At 30.9% G+C, this 20369-nt stretch overlaps 2 protein-coding genes across 3 annotated transcripts in view; one reads left to right on the top strand and one right to left on the bottom strand.

The window, feature by feature from the left end:
- The window catches only part of LOC143148241 (uncharacterized), a 43793-nt gene that overhangs the window by 10274 nt on the left and 13150 nt on the right, over window positions 1–20369 (bottom strand). For both annotated transcript variants that reach the window (XM_076314375.1, XM_076314374.1), the window contains exon 3: window positions 996–1154. In XM_076314375.1, coding sequence (XP_076170490.1) covers window positions 996–1124 — 129 coding nt within the window. In that variant the 5' untranslated portion in view covers window positions 1125–1154. The remainder of the gene's footprint in view (window positions 1–995; window positions 1155–20369) is intronic.
- LOC143148365 (uncharacterized) lies at window positions 1141–4800 on the top strand. Its single transcript, XM_076314658.1, has 3 exons — window positions 1141–1171; window positions 1242–1367; window positions 4569–4800. Exons 1-3 carry the CDS (start codon window positions 1141–1143, stop codon window positions 4736–4738), a joined length of 327 nt encoding a protein of 108 aa, XP_076170773.1. The 3' UTR covers window positions 4739–4800.

Genomic DNA, 20369 nt, shown 5'->3' with positions numbered 1-20369 from the left:
AATTAACATTTCTGCACGCGAGAATATTAGGCACTTTTTTAGTTGCATATAATATACGAAACCGAGATATTGGAATTCGAAACAAAGCCTTTGAGAAAAACTCGTTTTATTAAGAAACACTTGTCCTTTGTGAAAATTTGCAACCTCCAAAGGACTCCTAACATCGAACATTATTATTTGAGAAAAATAAATTTGATATTAAATTTCGCGTCTACATTTTACGAAATACTATTTATTTGCGTACACTCAGTAGTGTTTTCTATGAAAATATAAAATCGGACACTTGACAATTTTTCCACTGAGAACTCTTATACTGAGGTGATAATGATACTGAGAAACTTTCTGGAGCTGTTTTAGCGACAATAAGCTAACAAGTACGTAGTCAATAATATGCAACTATCCTATAATAGACCTTATAATAGATACAAATTGATTATTGATCCAAGGATGATAAAAGGAAGAAAGAAAATAACTCGGATGGAAATGGTCTCAGTGTACAGTTCTAGGATTACACTGTATCTATTCCTCGAGCACAAAGTGACGAATACAATGGACTCGTTCAACCCATTGAGTATCAAATTATTTCTGTTTCAAATTTCAAGATTATTGTCTATAAAATTCACGCGATATTTCGATCAATTGTAATCCCATTTATAAGTTGCTTTGTATGTTCTAATAGGTTGTTCAATGTAGTACTGTTCAATGTAGTGCTGTTCAATGTAGTACTGTTCAATGTAGTACTGTTCAATGTAGTGCTGTTCAATGTAGTACTGTTCAATGTAGTACTGTTCAATGTAGTGCTGTTCAATGTAGTACTGTTCAATGTAGTACTGTTCAATAAGTTTGATCGAACGACAAAACTTATTGAACAACCTAGTATTAATTGGACACTGGAAGGTAATGAGTTAATTTGGGTAACGATAAATTCATTTCTGATTGAAGCATTTCTATCGGCACATCGGATTTTATGACTCTTCAAACAGAAGGAAACTCACCTCCGCGCCAACCACATGGTGCCGACTTCGTTTCCCGGTAAGCGAGTCGACGGAAGCGTCGTCCAGGTCGATATACATCTCCTGATCGCAGTCTTGATCGCTACCTGATAACCTCTCCAGGCTTCGCATTATCCTGAGGAAAGTTATGGTGTGGACCCCCTGTAACGGAACCCGATGTACCATTAATTTTCTTCGAATGTCTGAGATTAATTGAATGCCAGTAATTTTTCAACAACGAATCATTAGCGATATTCAGCGGCTCGCTTTGTACCGGTATAAATCCAATAAGGGGACCAGTGATTCTAGAATCCGATTCTTTATTAAATTCCGTTATATTTGGTCAAAAATATCGCGAAGAAATTAATAATGGCGGTACGTAACTGCATCGTTAATTACTATAATTAATATGACTCATTATTCAGAGAATCGCGCGGAGTTACTTCCTGATATATAGCATGTATTGTAAGACTGATCGACAGTTGCATCAAGGTACGTTAGAAAAATTATTCGGTTTCGAGGTACAAATGTTTTTGGTAGTGTAAAAAATTTGTAAAACAAAGCTGTGTAACCGATTTGCGCATAAAAGGCTATTTATATGAACCTCAAGAGACTCAAAATTGATCTTCTCGGTTTTATTCGTTTAGGTACAGAAGAAGCACGATTTTAATAGCACTCAGATAGGTCCAGAAGCGTCTTTTTCGTTGTATTTTTCTGACAATTAGCAAGATCTAGTTTTAATATTTAAACGAATAATTAATATAAACGAGTTTACATTAATACAATATTAGTTTATTCCAACTAATTTCAGCAAATCATTTCTTATATAATACCTAAATTAATGGTTACTCTGTAACGATAAAGGCCACCGCTGCGCTTTAACATCAATATAAATCACAATTTGACATATTGCTCGATGCAAAAAAATTATTAAGCAATATTGTCCTTCCAAGCGTTTTATTCCGAGTAAACGTTTCAACCATTTTATTGTGGTCCTTAGAAAATCTATATACCATTACTTTAGAAACTAAACATGAGTAAATGAAAAAAGGAAAATGAACTTATCAAAATAGTTGAAGTTATTCTCAAAGGTATCGCGAACAAATATTTGGTTATTGAATCCAATTTTGACAAGCATAGTTATGGAGGAAACAGGCAATAAAGCTTTATCTTTATTTCCAAATAAACTACTTTTGTACCAAAGATACGTATACGATGGTATATTGTCTATAATAGATAAATAATATGATAATATTTTCAATATCTTCAAGTTCGTACACTCAAGGATACAATTTGTAAAACTGGATAGATATTAACCAAAGAGTTAGTTAATTTTTAGGATATATTATTAATAAAACAAAATGATCACTTTCTGATTTTCTTACCATCCATAAACCAATAAACAAATCGATTGTAGATAAACCTGGCGAAGATTCTGTCTCCAAACTAAATAAAGAATATAGTGATATTAATAATCAAAAATCAAACAATTAATATTTTCGAAATTATGAACAATTTTCTATTTCGGTTGAAGTTTCGACTTACATGTATCTGGTAATTAATTGTGATATAGAAACAATGAATTACATTATCATTTCTTTTGTTGATGTTTATAGAAGGTTTTCCACGTGTTCTCTTATTTCCACACACAGCATTTCAAATTGTTCAGAAATTCTTAACTGTGTTTGCATCGTTGATAAGCACTTCCAATAAATGTTTAATGAAAATCTATGTTAGCGATTTGTTTGAATAATTGCGCAAGGATCGTTTTCTGCCCGAGACATAGTTATTATACAAACTTTTAATGCCATCTCTTTTAAATGCAGCTTCATCGACGAATAAAATATGCGAAATGAACAGTGAATTTAATGAACGCTTTTCGAGAATCCACTGACAAAATGTTGCTCTTTTGGTAAATAATCTGTCGAATTAAGAACATGGTACGGGTACAGCACTCGATTTTAAAGGATTCTCCACGCAAGAGGATGTCTCGTTTCTATTGGTGTTGAAATTCTCCTAATAGTTGTTCCTTGATTTTCTTTAACCATCTTTAACATGTTGATTTTCTCCTTATCAGAAAGAGCTAGCTTTTCTCGAATCTCGATGTTATGTTTCAATGTCTCGTAAAGGTGCCGACAAAGTGTCTTAAACAATGTACGAGATGGTATTTTCCAACTTAATTTTTCTACCTAAAGTTTTCGTGCAGGTTCAGTGTTTCTATTGACAAGATCACACATAATGCATTTTTGTCGTTTCTTGATTAGAATAATATGTCACATATAAAGTGCACTGCAAACTGTGATATTCTCTGTAACTGTTTACTGATCGTGTTGATATTCAACTAACATTTTTTTTATTATTTACTTTTGCGAACATCATTGGAAGAAACAGTAAGGTAATGCATTGTTTTTATATCACGATTGATTACGAGAAGCGAATAAGTCGCGTGTTTCAATTGAAACAGATAATTGTTTATAATTCTACAATGTTTTAAGTTTCTTGACCCATGTTTATCAGGCTTCTTTTCTTAAACACCCTGTATGCTCGTTAAATATAAAACATAAATTTAATTTTGACCATGTTAGAATCTTAGAATATGAGAGAAAATAAAAAATTTATTTCATAAACTATTAATTTAAAAAGTTCCATTTCTGTTATTAATCTTGAGTTAGAAAACATAAATGGAGTTAGGAACAATGATAACAATATAAGAGAAAATCTAAGCGGATAAGAAAGAAAGTATAATAGAAATGAAAACAAAAGAGTTAGTAATAAAACGTAATTGTTTGGCTTTTACTGTGTGTTCCAAATTTCAGATGGCATTTCAATGATTCAAATATATATGTATAGGGAAATGAGTCACTCTTCAGCTCATAAACATAAATGCTCAAAAAACGGACATGTCTCATAGGTTATCATTGTATAAAAAGTAGATATACAGTCTATGAAACATATACTACATACACATTTCACAGGTTCACTTTGTTTCAATTTTTGTCCATATAATTTTGTTGAACAAAGTTGGTCTTCAATAATTTTAGCAGTTTAGATTTCTCCTACTTTCCATTAATTTATACAATTTATTTTATTTTATTTTATTAAAATTCTTAATAATTCCTCTATAATATTTCTGAATCTCTTCATTCGCATGTTTAATTTTGGGAAAGAGAAATGTATTGTTATTAATTATCGTAAGACAAATTTAGCTAATTCATAATTATTACTTTGAATGTTTAGTTGTGTTATGTCTTGAATGTTTGAATAATATATATATATGTAATAATTAAGAGAATTTTCATGACTAATAACTATATATGTATATCTTATTTTGTAAATATTTGGTTTTGCATTTATTACGTGTAATTTTATTTTACACTCTTTATATTTTTTCTCGCTGATTTCTAAATTGGTATCGTATAACTGAAGTAAAATGGTTGAAACGTCCATTAAGAACGAAATGCATGAAAGGATATTATTGTTTGATAATGAATATAAATCTCCGTTTACATCGGAAGCTGTTACAATACTTTGCTTTATGATTTTTAAAACATACGGTGTCTATAAATGATTTTTCAGCTCGAGCTTTGATAGAGTTCAATCTGTCCAGAGTCGATAAATATCAACTGTTTGAACAATGTCAACTGAGTTTAGTAATGGAGTTAGACCTTGGTGGCACATCTGATCTGTCTATGGTCGTGCCGAAGATAGAATCGACACGAAACACCTCTCAGCAGTCAACCTATTGAAAGTAGCAAGGAAATCTCGTCGAATAACGAGGAATTTATTTAACAGTTAGATCATTGATACAAAATGGATCCTAGACTTCGGATCGTTTCTCAAACGAAAATTTGTAGACCAAAACTGTCGATCGATTAAAAACTTTTCATTTAATTAGGTGAGAATATCGTACAATGTTTTCAGTACTATGTTCGAGGACTCTGGAATAGTACGAGTAAAGCAGAAAAGAGGGAACACGCATTCATGAAACTTTCTCCATCCATCAAATCGATTCTTTCTTTAGTTCTACTGTAGGTACTGGTTAGTAGCTCTCATTATAAGAAACGTGTTCGTAGGAATGTACAATAAGAGAAGGAAATTAACTAATTTAAGCAGAATGTTAGATTTGAATAAAAATGAACTTTTATATTATTCTACGTATATGTAGATACACTATATTTGTAATAAACTGCAGGGTAATTATTGAAATTGATGTAAAATTTGGAATATGTATTATTTTTTACAATTAATTCATATCTTATTAGATTTCTACGAACACAGCATTTGTAATTGAAGATAATCGATAGATAAAATGTTTATAAAGGAGGCAGACATAAGTGAGAAGTAAATAATAAATATTTCAGAATCAATCTCGCGTATGAAAACTCAAAATGATTGCACGAGTACAATAAAATTGAAAAATTATTGATAATTGAAATTGCGAGGTAACCTGGCCAATGATATAATGTTATGGTATGTATACATAATAGCCAGACCATAGTATGTTTATGAGTTTGTTTTCCTTCAGAGTGACACTATCATAATAACTTCTTTTCCTTGTTTCCAGGAGGAAGATTTCTAACGTTTCCGTCGAGCATGGTACAGCTTCAGAAATTGTAATCTCCGGTTTCGCGATGATTCCAGCAAGAGTGATAACGTGTGCGGGAATACCGATGTATAAAGTAAACTAATGCTACACGCGAGATTGATTGGGCAATCCCGGTTGAAATAGTGACAAAGAAGGAAACTGGGGGATCTCCCAGCAATTGCTGTAGACGTATAAACATCTCGGGACAATCGATGGTTTCTCGCGGGAAAGATGAGCACATGAACTCAGATAATTCAAGTGGGATATCCCGTTTTCCCTGGCTTCGCTTGATTCAATGCCAAGAATTCTACGCACACAATTGCATCGCACTGTGTTTTACGATGGCCGATTAGGTAATTGCGTGTATCAACACCGATGTATGGACAGTTATAGGTCGAGCATTATCGAGAATCGAGCACAATATACCGGCTCTTGTGGTTTTCAATGTTCAATCTTTGTATACGTATATTTTTGTTTACTTTGGTTTACAGATATCTTTGTGCCAGATACCGCGACAACTGTAAAGTTCATTTTGCTGAGATTTTTTATTCAATGAAAGTAATTTTAATTTTCAATTGTCGATATATTTAAATTGTATACATATATATACATATATATATATATATATATATATATATATATATATATATTTAATTATATATTTAATTATATATATATTTTTTTTTTATATATTGAACACAACAGACATTTTTAAACATTGAAATTGCAATGAATGGATTCAAGGCACGAATTCTAATTTAAGCTCTTTACTTGTGTAACATGAAAAATTTAATTATTTTTAGAATAGTACATTTCAACTTTCAATACCTAGATATATCTCCTTTTTCATTTTTTTCAATATTTTTAACTACTTTTTAATATCTCTAATTCTTAAATAGTCTCGTCTAAATAAAACTTTCGTGATAGTTAAAGCTTTAGAATAAAACAATAATTATTCTTGTTGATTTGGGGGTACCTGAGTATGCAGAGCCCGTAACTTACATCGTCGGTTCGATAATCTGTCACTGATTTCACATATTGTTTATATAAATATACACAGAATATGTACAAAATTAATATAACAAGACACAAAACAAGATCTTTAAAAGTTAGGAGCCAGTGCTAATTTTTGCAGTATTACCTCCCATAAATTAGTCTGCGTAACATATTCATAATATAATACACAAAGTGCAAGTATAACTAACATTGAATAGACAATTTCTTCTAGATAAATGTCTCATAATGTTTTGTTTCTCAAAACTTTCTTAAAAACTAGTCAATACTTCAAAAATGTATCATTAATACGTTATACTGCTCCAAACAAGTTTTTATTTGAAATATTTAAAAGTGAATTAAAAGACATTCTTATGGTGTTGTTCAATGAGTATACATTACTTTTTACCGTTTTATTCGAGGCCTCAACTCTACACATCGATCTTATCATAGTAGTGCTTATCTCTTCTTTGAATAAATTATCTGTTACATTGTCGCTAATGAAAAATTACTCTTTCTTTATTCTGATATAATCAAGAGTACAAGGTCAAAGTCGTTAAATGTGTTAACCTATTTAAAATATCTATATAAAATTAACTTTTAATTACCACTTACGTTACATTATACTGTACTGTATTATAATATATTTTATTATATTAGTAATATACTGTATACTCTGCTATACTATATTTTACTCTACTATACTATATCCACACTATAATGTAATATGATTATCAGAATTTGTGTGAAATTTAGAATAAGTGTTATTTTTTAAAGGTAAATTCATGTCTCGTTAGTTTTTACGAATAATATGAAATGCATGTACATAAATTAATTAAATCGCACTCAAATTCACGTGTTGTGAGTGCCTACTAGTAATTGAAGGTTGAATAAAAATTTCATTTTTCTCTTTGGAATGTGAAAATTCAATCGTTTAATTTCGTTCAGTTATCGGTTTTACTTTTATCTTATTAGCAATTTAATATATCCAATTATCAGTGTCTCGCATTATTATTCGAATTGTTGTATTCACCAAGAGTGCACGTATTTACACACAGAAGAAAAACATGCGTTTTAATGATTAATTCGTTGTATTAACTTTGATAGAAACACTTTTTCGAATTCCACACGAATTAAAATAATTCTATGGTGTGCAGTAGACACGTTGCAGGCGTTTCTGCTTCACTGGCATACTTGCAATTAAAATTTCAAGCATAGAAGCATAGATTATTATCCTTGGGTAAATCTGATATACATTAAGTAGCTATTATTGGATCGGAGAAATGGATAAGCTTTCCTTAAGTACGAATATCGCTTGTTTCTCGAAGAAAAAGGTAATGAGGAAAATATGGAGAGAAAGCTTGTTCGGTCGCCGCCGACTGATGCTTTCTTCTGGTTTATCCAGTTTGATTTTCCTGCCAGGGAAAACTGACTCGTAATATAGTAACTCAACGTTCTTTTTTTTACGTCTGTCGAGCAATCAAACGCATCGAATTTTAACACATACTTTAAAACGTTACGAAGTTTCGTTCAAATTTGTGATGTTTTACGAAAAAAAAAAAACAATTCGTTGTATAAATTATTACGAAAGAAAAAGTAAAATTTTTGATTTTGAAATTCGCTGTAGGGTGAGTTATTTTCAAATCGTATAAAACTAATTGCACATTTCAGAATGCTATCTGTTAACGCAATTATTTGTAATGCAGTAGCTCGTGTAGTACTGTGCAATGATAGAATGCAATACAAAGTATTTAGTGCAAACCGCTTATTATTTCCATATAATCTGTTGTAGAATATAATTACTGAGTCTGCACACATCGACAAGTGGATTCCCCTGAGTTGGAAATGGAATATTACGAATCCTCTTCTTTGTTTAAAATATTTTCTCTTGGGAAAGATTTCATTACATACTCGAGAAAAAGAAAGAAAGAAAGCGACAATTCCTAACCCAGAACGCTATAAAGTTTATTTGTAAGCAATCTCACTGTTCCACTCATATAAACTTATAAACATTTAAATTTCGTTTGTGTTAAATTTACATTTCACTTTAGAAGGATGTCAACGATCAAAGAAAAAATAATATCAAAGTCTAATGAGGACAATATTCATTATTTTAATTTTTGTTCAGCTCTTCTTTTTTTACTTTTTATTCCTTTCAGTTACGAGTAACAGAATTTTAATATCACTTAACAACAACAATGTGTCACAATGTGCCGTTACTTTGAAATTATTAACGTAAGTTTACTTTGTGCGCGTTGCGAATTGAATTAAAAAAAATATAATAGATAAATTTGATAGTAAATCTACGTGTAAATTGAAATCGGCACCGTATCTTTAAATCAATAAAGTTTTCCATTCGAAACTAAAATAACTCTGATAAGTATTTAAATTTATGACTAATCTCCATAGAAAATTCATTAGATACTCTACTTAAATTTTGGGCTACTTAATTCATTAATTAGCAAATCAATTTTTCTTCAAAACAATTGTTTCTTATTTATAAGAATTAATTAGTATTTGAATGAACTTTAATACACATTTTATTCAATATTTTATTAATAGAAACAAATCTTTTTACTTTATTGCTCGATATGCAATCCCCCCTCCCCCATTATAACATTTCCTCCACTGTGTTTAAAAATAGCACGCAAGTTTTTCGAATCTAACTCGGAATTTGGCTTACTTCACGTTATGTTTTGTTCATGCGAATCAAAAGTATTAAATGTATTTTTCATGGCTCTTCTTTAGAAATAAAATTGTTTGCAAATATTAAACGCTTTTTCTGTTTGCTTCTTTATTTTCTGTTCAAAGATATTCCGAAGTGTCCGTGAGCTTACATTTTTTATACTTTCTTCTCAAAATTGAGCAGCTAATGTTTCTCTGTTATTAAATATACTGGGTCGTTTGCATTGCAAAAATGCTTCAACGACTGTATAATGATTAAATAGTGCTGTAGAAGTGATTTCTTAAATTATACTCCATTGACTGTGTTTATAAACATATACTACGTTCCGGTTCAAGAATTTTTGAGAAAGCAATATTCTGAGAATTTTTCCTCAACAAATATTTCTAAAAAAATGAAGAGACAAAGTAAATGTTAAAATATTTTCGTAACGCACAAATTGGATACGATCTCGTTTAATCTTTGGTACAATACAATTATGTTAAATTATTTGAGTAAGTTACAGATATTTTTAAACTACAATAAGCAGCACATCTTAAGCAACAATTTCTAAATCAATTCTTCTATAATTACTTAAGCTATACAGTGGCAAACTCAAACGTGCTCTACTGCCCAAATATTTCTGTTACTCACTGTACAGTTACTCGATTTAATATTCATACACATGTTACTTGGATAATTACTGCTCTACATACTCATATGAAATGTTGTTTCTGGCATTTCTTATCTGTAGTGAACCAAACTACATATTCTAGTTTTCAAATGTATAAAATGAATTACTTTATTTTTTATTCTTTTTTATAATACATAATAAAATGTAAACAAAACTAAACATAATTTTGATGATGAAAAAATATTCGAACCTGTAACATTACGTACCATTTCCTCACCATATATACGTACACGCGAAAAAAATTATAATATTTTAATGTTAGATTAAAATTATTTTATTAAAATAAAATTGTCCCGTTTGTTTAATAATATGCTCTAGGCCTACTGACATGTTTTAAATAATCTCAATTAAATAATTTTGAATAATACGTCTTCACTTTTCTGTTAATTGTAATTTTAATTCTTCTTCTGTCCTTACAGGGTCATACGAATATTATGATCACTGAATTATGTTCCATAAATTTTCTATTGCATTTAAATTTGGTGATTTTGGTAGAGCATGTGGACTTTCGGACAATTGTACAATATTCTTGTACAACTCTCGATCTGTGTTTGTAATAACAAACAACTCTTTTACTCTGACAGTTGAAATACAGTCTCATACCATCGAGCTTCCAGAATTGTATTCCATTGTTGGTTCGATATTATTTATTTGTAATTGTTGATTCCCTTTATACCACATTAATTTTCGTCCATTATACGTATAAACATAAAATTGACTCTCATCCACAAAGATCATATCGTTTCATCATAATTGTGCTTTAGAAATAAATTCCTTAGAGAATGTTGAACTATTTTTGCAATTGATTTTGTTTATATATACCATTTCTGAGCCACTGTATCATTAAACTTTTTTCAAAGCACTGCTAAGTGTATTCATGTGTACTTCCTTACCAGTTTCCTAAAACAATTCTGCAGTTAAATTAGGAGTACCTAATCTTGAATTAATTTGTAATTTTTTGAATAATTTTTCATATATCATAACTATCAAAACTTCAGAGATAGATTCAATGTGATCTTCGTGCGTATATCGTATATTATAATGTTTGTAATAGTACTCTTATTTAAATTTAAATAATTTCTCAATTTCCCATTATGATTTTCCTTTTTCTTGAATAATTGTCATTAAATGAGGTATTTCTATTTTGACAATCCATTTTTACAAATTCGTGTAAGAACGATGAAATATATTACGAAACTGATTGAATTGCGCACTTAATATTTATAAACAATCTGGTTTCATTTATAATTTATTTTATAGATAATAATAAAAAATAAAGTAAATACACATTTGTAACCTAGAATGTAGAAATTACAGATCATAAATTTCGGTAACAACATTTGATATGTGTAAGGAAATTAAACGATGTGTTCTACCTTATGTTGAATTTAATCCACAAACTTCAACAAGAGAAATAGTAAAAGAATGTAGTATTAGCGAAAATTTTGTCCGAAGAATTTTAAAACCATACAAATTTCGTTCATACCATTTTTCTATTGGACATACTTTACATACAGAAGATGAATTTCAACGCATACAATTTTGTTAATTTTTTTTTACACCAAGTAGAACACGATTCACATTTTCCTCGAAAAGTTCTGTGGACAGGCGAATGAACATTTACGAATTATGAAATTCTCATTAATCACAATGAACGTACACGTGCCACAGAAAATTCACGATTTTGAAGAAATACGAATAATCAAATACGTTTTAAAGTTAACGTCTGGTGTGGTATTTTAGATATCACTATTGTTGGTCTGTATTTCTTCGCAAATAACATATTAAATAGTGAAAGAAATTTACACTTTTTAGAATTTCTGCCAATTTTCTTCGAGACCTTTCCCTTCAAACGCGACTGAATTTCAAGTATTATCAAGAAGACGGTGCATCAATGCACAATGCACGCAACCGTAACAAATTACTTACACCGAACTTATTTTGACAGATGATTTGAAATATGTAGTGTAACACCATATCCACTACGCTCTCTCGACCTACATCCCCTGGACTTCTTTTTATGGTGTTACCTACAAGATAAAGTGTATTCTCATCTATTTACGTCTATGGAAGACTTAAAAGAACGAATTAAATTTCTTTGTTCAAACATAAATAGTGATCGCATTAATTTCGTTACGAAAAACATACAAATATAATGTTCGAAGAACTTCTTTAATAAAGTAAGCGTACGACTTATTAGAAACGTGAGAAATATCTCAAGAAATATTGCTTTCTTAAACATTGCATTCTAACACTATTTTACGTAAAATGTTACAAGGAATTGATACGAGTAGAAAAAAGAGAGAACAATTCCATTAAAAAGGAAGTGTATTTGCATTTTGCGCAAAAAAGAAGTTGTCGAAAAATAGACATTATTACTACACCATTTAACTTTTTCCTCTACAGTTATTTTCTATTTCTCTTATCAAATTCGAGATATAAGCAATTGCGTGACGTACTTTGTATAGAGCAATAATTACGCAAATACCCTAGTGTCCGAATATAAAATTGAGTAACTATATATATATATATATATATACATACATATAATATACACACTTGCTATCTACGTACTGTGTACTCGCTTTCACCGTAGCATGTACATTCTTATGAAACTGTGCAATTACCTTCCACGATACATATTTAACAGTACATTTACAATTTGTTGAAAACCGCTACGTGAAACTTATCGCTTTCAAAAGGGTCGAAATGTCCAGGCACTTCGGTTTGGTTCGAATATCCGCTCGGTATTACATTTATGTAAATTTCGAGGTGTTCGAGGTATTCCCCCGTATTATCAATCTTCGTCGAGTCTATTAATACATCTTCGTCGTACGTCGCCGGGACAATAGGCACGAAGCGAAACAAATTCCGTCAATCCGTTCGATGGAAGAGCGAAAACGGCCGTAAACCGGCGAACACCGTTGGAAAGAAAACGATTCTTCGATGATTACATTTTGCGTCGTCATCGACCGGCCGGGCCAGCAATATTGTTAACGGCATTCACAGAAGCGTTCTTGCTCACGGCCGAGTGCATGCTCGGGGTACGTTGTATAATGGCGCCTAATGCGAATATATTCTACGACTTTATTAATGACGAAGTCGTGTGTAGTCGGTGTCACGTGGGGCCGTTATACCGGGCCTGAGCTATCGTGTGTACGTTACGTTGCGGAGTTATCTAAGTCACCGCTGCGCATCAAGTCCTTCGGAGTCGGACGTGTGTCTATTCATTAGCGATATAATACGGTAGATTATGTTATTATCCGCACACGCGAAATCATCCGTTCGTGTGTGTACGTGTAGCCGTTACCAACTCGAAGATAGGAAAAAGAATAGAAGCCGGCTCGGTTGGCTGAAAATTTAACAAGGTTGCGAGATTCCGTGACAATCCGGTGAAAACGCGTTCGGCTATCCTCTTCGGCGATATATTTGCGATTTATCTCGGGGCTCGGTAATTGTTTTATCTTTGTTTTAATTTTATCGACGCGTGAAAAATTCATTCACTCGGCGAATAAACTAAGAAAGGCACGGTTAGAAAGCGATAATTTTATTCGGAGTTATTTATCGTCGAAAGTCGTCGATCGTTCCAAAAATGAGAGAACATTGTTTTGCGTGTGTTGGATTTTCGATCGGTAACGTCGAAAGCTACGATCGAACGGCAAACGAAACAAAAAAACATTGAATCCAACACGCTGTCGATAGTATTCTATAACTTTGTTATTTTATCGAATTTCAAGACGAAACTTACGAAACGTATTTTTAAATAGTCGAGCCTTTCAGAGATGTAAACAAAGTTTCGTTGTTTTTCGATCCTACATTTCGATCGTTTTCTTAGATAGTACGTAAATTAAATCGAGGCTCGGAATTTATTCGAACACCTCCGCATATGAACAATCACGAATGTTCAATGAAATAAACGAAGCCGCATTAGAATTCAGAGACTAATCATTTATTTGGGTTAGTTTGTTGTTTGTGGCGTAAGTCTCCGTAAGTAAATTTGTGTCAGATCGATCCAATATTAGATCCATTGGTTATCTCTTTACGGAACCAACACATTACACAAAGATAAGATAAAAGTAACCAGTAGTTGATCACATACCAATAGTTGACACTTTCAAAAAGAGAGGACGAAGACAAAAACCTCAATGGTTATAGTCGTCATAGAAAAACAACATTGGGTAAAAACAATTACAATATGTACAGTAACGGTGAATGATTGTAGCAAAATTGAGGTTATTTCAAGTTCCGCCATTTTCTTAAGAAATTCACTGAAGAAATGTACGCGAAGAAAAAAATTAATTTCATTTTCTCTTGAACATACGAATGAATGTATGTATGTGTATCAGCGATAAATTTCATTTAAAAAAAACTTGGCGGGGTTTTTTTTTAGATATACCTATGGAATCGAAAGCTTTTAATTTTGGAAAATGTTCGGTTCTGTTGGCGGATAAATTCTGGATTTAGTATTTAGGATGTTTTAGAAGTTGACCGAGGTGGTCAAATTAGGATGCAAGTGGTTTTTTCTTTCCACTTTCTTCGTCTGCATATACGCCTCAATACAATTCTTGCAATCTTTTTCATCTTTTTATTTCTTTTGTTAATATTATTTATTTATTTTTGTACTAAATAAAAAACATTAACATTGGAGCTTTAAAATGTTTTTTTCTATCCCCGAATTAAACTTTCAATGAGACCAACTAACGTAATAATTCCCTTAAAAATACTTAATTATATTTTAATTATGTCTATCCAGCTTATATTCGATTTTAAAAGTTCTAGCATTGTATTGTATGTGTATGGCCTTATTCGTTGAAATAAACAGTTTTCCAATGCTTTCGATATAGTTTGCTTCTTTTACATCTTTTCTACAAGTGCAAAGGATCAACTATTGAATCAAAAACAGGTTAAATATTAACCTGATTTTCTCATCGCATCTGATAAATCTTAACCTTCTAGGATAATAAAGGTACAGTTGAATGTAGTTTTAAAATTTCATTCAATCATTTGTAACAGTTTTTTCTTAAGTGGTCGACTATTTATACATTTATCTTAAATTTATGTATATTGTTCAATATTTTGCACATTTATATTTGAATTTTATGAAATGTAATTCTGTTCTGTAGCTTTTATAGTAACATAATTTGATTATTTTTTTCCTTTGTTCGAAGCCATACTTGATGGTTATCAAAATAAATCTGATCTACCTTTTGTATAATTCGCTATGCTTTATTTCCATTTTGATGACACGTATGCCTGACTTTTCTTAAACACGTTGTAGATCATTTCTAACTGAAGTATCATGTGGTAGTCATTTCTTCGTGAAACAAGGAAAGGTTCAGAATTGGAAACGTTCTATTTTAATACGTTGACTATCGTGTCATTCGAATACATATACACGACAGTAATGCCACGGTTACTGCGCGTCATTTTTTAAGTCATGATATATAAATATAAATAACGGTATGTAAAGTTTCGATCCAAGTTCATCGAAATAATGGGTTAAAAGTATGTATGCATGTACTAAGAAGAAACTCGGAGGGGCTTCCAGGGAAAATTTTATGAAATCAGCTTGGCAGTCAACATGTTAATGAGTCACGTCTCAAATTGTAGATCCCGCGTGTATATTCAAAGAAGCAGTGGTGGGGATGATTTCATTTCACCCAACCAGGCAAAAATGACTTCGTATAACTAGAGCCTACCGTACTAACATACATATGTATGTAAATATCCTCTACAAATGAATAATAGCTTACGAAGAATGTATATTTCTTTAAATTATTTTAATTTTCCTTCCTGAGAGCAGGTCTTTATATTGTTTTTTCAATTGACGCAGTTTCTTGACCCTGACACAGCCAATAAATACATGATTCGTAATAATAATAATCGACAATTGACAATCGAAGACTGGGAACGAATTTAAAAAATTGTGAATACATTTTTCGAGCATTGTTACATTTTTTTTTAGAGAATTTCTGAAATAATTAAAAATTAGAGAATTACTTAAAAATAATTTTATTTTGAAAATTGAAAATATTGAACGTCAATTCTAAAAGAAATTTGAAGATATTAAAAGGGTTAAAAATATTCTTTCTTTTTTATCAAGTGTTTGTCAAACAATTCTAAACGCGACTGAAAATTAAAATAATTAAATCTCGACAATCTTTACTGTGGATCAAATGGATTTGGCAATGGAATTAATTAAAATTCAAAACGATTTATATCTGAAATCGAAAGATTAGATGTAGAAATACAACAAAGCTAAGTTCTTTAATCGATGTTATATTGATCAATGTTTAAGATTATGCATTTCTTTTCACACTCTAGGATTTTGAGAAAATATTTCAAATTGGTGCAATGTTGAGTCTCGGTACTATTTTTATTATCTCATTCTTCTTCTATTTTAATATATACGTGTTCACATTTCTCTATTTATTTTAATTCTATTACAAAGTTTGGAGTTGTAATTTTCATATTTATTTTGCTTCTATTGATTTGTTAATATTTTTGTATTTACTTTGTTGGTATTTATATGTTTAATAAACTTGGAAATCAGATTCTAGTTTTGTATGTTTCTTTCGCGTTACTCTATTAAAAAAAATGTAAAAATCGAACAATGCCGGTATATATACGTACACCTTTCACATTGCATTGTTTATATAAAATATGATAAGAGACGAGAGTTTAGGTACTACTGCAGCAAGTGTAACGTTGGTTTATGTAGCGTATCGTGCCTCGAGATTTATCGTGTGAACATTGATTATTAAATTATCTTTCATGTACAACTGTGCGTTTCGCAAGTAGTAGAACATTCCGTAACCCAGCGTAGAATAGTAATTGTCTCGTTCTGTACACCATGAACGCTTTTAGTTTCAAACACTCGACAGTCAAAGGGGGTTAAGAAATATTCCTCGTCAGGGCGAAACTGGTCATTCGTTTTCGAGTTAAATAAAGGGATTAAGATGAAAATTGTTAAGCCATTGTATCGATAAATTATTGACAAAGACTTACAATTTGCAATGAAACGAGCAATACATCGTGTAGAACTTTTTTCCACAGTGAATATTTTTAGCTAAGAAGGTGATACTTCTTTTGGATGTCGGATAAGATCTAAGAATGTCGAAGTTATAGATATAGATACTATCAGTATTTTATCGATACAAGGAACCAACAATTTTTCCTTTCAATCCAATTTATTACTAGAAACTATTATATATTCGAGGTGTGTTTAATTAAAAAACGAGTTTTCACTTTCGGACTTTTTTTTATAAGATAGAGCAATTTTATCTAATCTTTCATATTTTGCTGGATTCACACCACAAGGTGACATCATTATATTTAGATATGTCCATGTTGTTGGACGATAAAGTGACCGCCGTTTTGTTTTACGTTCTATTTATGACACAATTTGCGATTAACTCGGTGCATCTAATATTTTTTGAATTTTGTTACAATGTAAATAGTGTACCATTCTGTCTCTTGATCTACCCTAAAACATTTTAGGCTTCGAAAACACGAAAAATTTCATACTTCTACGATGTATAAAATATGAGTTTTAATAGGAAACGAAGTAAGAGAACATTACTTTTTGTAATAATAACAACTGAAATAATTATATGTTTAAAATATACATAGAAAAGAAGGTATTATATTAATATTGTATTATAAGTGTAAACATTCGTTTGTTACCTTTTTTATTTTCCTTAAAAACGGGATTGATGTTATCATTTCTCCCCTAATCGTATCGTAATTGTTACTATTATATTTTATTTTTACGTATGACAAAGTTATTGTTAAATCGGTATGTTCTATGTGAGAGAAAATGATTGTCTCTCACTTGATTTTATTTCAAAATAATAAAATTTTGGTACAAGGTTTAAATAAAATATAATAATTATAAGTGTAAGTAATTTTTCTATATTGGAAGCTTCGCATGTACAACAGGATAGTAAGTCAGGCCTCAAATCTGAGCACTTTTGGAATAACGTTATTTGAAATACTATTCAGATAACATGTTATCTAACTTCACGGTTATTTTATTTTTAAAATCCAATTGCGTAATATTATTTCATATTGTTTTACGCGACGTTAATTATCAAAAGAAAATAAGAAATTTACATAATAAGTGTATAGATTTTTCGATGTAGGCGTTGATGTAACAATGATTTGTATAAATCATAGAAATTTCGAACGACGATTTGAAAATGTTACATTCATATTTTGATATTAAGTTTTTATTTTCAACTTAGTAATGAATTTTTACATGGGTACATAAATAATTATTCGTTACGTAAAGTATAACACTGTTATTTAAAAGTTTATTTCTAATACCTGTTATTCCAAAGTGTATTTGAAATACTTATTATTTTATTTGGGTAATTTATGTAATTTATTTTTGTAATTTTGTTCACACGATGAAAAATAAAGAAATACAGAAATGCTTGTACGTTTTATTGTTTTCTATTTTTAATAATTAACAAGCAAAAGAAATCTTAGTGATTGCTTATTTTCACTTCAAATAAATCTGTCCAGATCTGGGTCAAAGTACTTTGTTAAAATTGTAAATTTTTTTATCGAGGATCAATACCCAAATGCTCTTAAATAATGGGTGAACTCAGAATTTAGTGTCTTTGTAATAAACTATAATTATAGCTCAAATACATAAGTGGTAACAACACCGTTTTTTTTTATGGTTCATTCGAATTCTTGTTAGATACATGGTGCATCTGTCAGGAAAATATTCCGTTCTCAAATTATTGAAAATATAGCCTAGTTTTCCTTTCTTTATTCACAGAACATGTTTACTTATACGACGACCTTGTATTAACGCTTTACGGATGTCGCGTTATTATCTTCGCGTTAAAACATTCAATTCTGACGTGCGATAAACAATGGCTTTGACCGTGTTATTCCTTCCTCGTTTCCTATGAACGGAAATTTTTCGTGTTGCTCGTTGGTTGTTTACTTTCTCCGTTGTTTGGTTTTTAAAGCTGTTCTTTATCTACCTGTATACATACATGACAAAATATTCAATATTTACAGACGATTAAGGACAACAGAGTCGTAGGCGTACGTACCCGTTGAGCTACTCAAAGGCATGATGTTTCTTGGAATGTTGTAACGTAATCCTTGCTTTTAAGGTAGCTCTTTAAGGAACAGATCGGTTGTTTTCATCGTTGGTAAAAATTTCGAATAATTTTCTCCTCGATCGTTGCCAGTTTCTTTTAACAATATTGAAAAATAAGAACCTTTGGTACCTTCTGGGACTTTTAACTTCTCGATTTTCAAGTTACGTTACCGAATAATCGCGGTTAGTGTCCGTACACATTTATTCTCAGGAATTTGTATAATTTTTAGTATCGTGAGCGGAATTTTAGAAAGCATAGTGTTCACAATGCGAAACTGTTCTGTACACGACACGCCTGGAAAAACAGCTGCTCGATGCTTAAAGGATTGACAAGTTAGTTACTCAATCGTATAATTTCTGTGTAAGAAAACAAAAATGTAGATACGTAGGAAAGACTGAGTATTATTCGTTCTTATCTGTAACAGCTTTCTTTAGTTGCGTACTCGGTTAACTGTAACCTCGTTCCATTACAAATATTTTTGTTTCAACAGGAAATAATAGCGGTTCTTTTTCATGTCTGTGATCCGGTCTGTGAATACATTCGGGTGGAATGCTACTGACATCATTTTCCTAAATATTGAATGTTTTTTTCTACAAAGACTGAATGCACAATTTTGAAAAAGAATTTCGAAATAAGATACGGCTTTTTTTCGTATACACAATTATTTTTTACTCGAAATTTTTACAGGTACGTTAAACAGAATTACTTCGGCTTAGATCGATTCACTCTGTTACTATAATTGACACAACTGTGATGAAATCGAAATAAGCATTCGATGGAAAAAGAAGTATACGGCTTCGAGAAAAATGATTGTAGATAAATTTTTCAGCGAGTTTATTTAAGGACTTTTTCAATAAACGAATTATTTTCAGCTTCGATTTGTATCGTTAAAGATAACGCCGCGCTGATAAAGACGCAGCATTCCCGATGAGTTTACCGTGTCTACACGGAACAGCGAATCAAGAAATCCCATATTCGTTTGCTTTTGATTTATCTTCGATTCAAAAACACTAACGTATTTCATTTTTCATTCCGTTATAAATTTTCAACGACAAACAATTCTGATGTGAAATGGACGAAAGCACTTTAAACAAACAACCGAAATGTTTGCTTCTTTCTTTTAACTAAATCTCTCTCTGAGTTATTAATTTTTCATATTTTCTATTACGTAATCTACTTAAAATTTAATACGCGAAAGAATCATTCGGTTTCATTGCAGTCACAAGGTTTTAATTCGTTGTGGAAGATGCGTTAAATAATTGGAAACAAAATCGATAAAATTTAACGAATTCCATTCGATTGTGCGATTGTGAATCTC

Source organism: Ptiloglossa arizonensis, chromosome 6, assembly GCF_051014685.1.
Source record: "Ptiloglossa arizonensis isolate GNS036 chromosome 6, iyPtiAriz1_principal, whole genome shotgun sequence".
In the NCBI taxonomy this organism is placed as follows: domain Eukaryota; kingdom Metazoa; phylum Arthropoda; class Insecta; order Hymenoptera; family Colletidae; genus Ptiloglossa; species Ptiloglossa arizonensis.
This window is presented reverse-complemented; position numbering and strand designations above follow the sequence as displayed.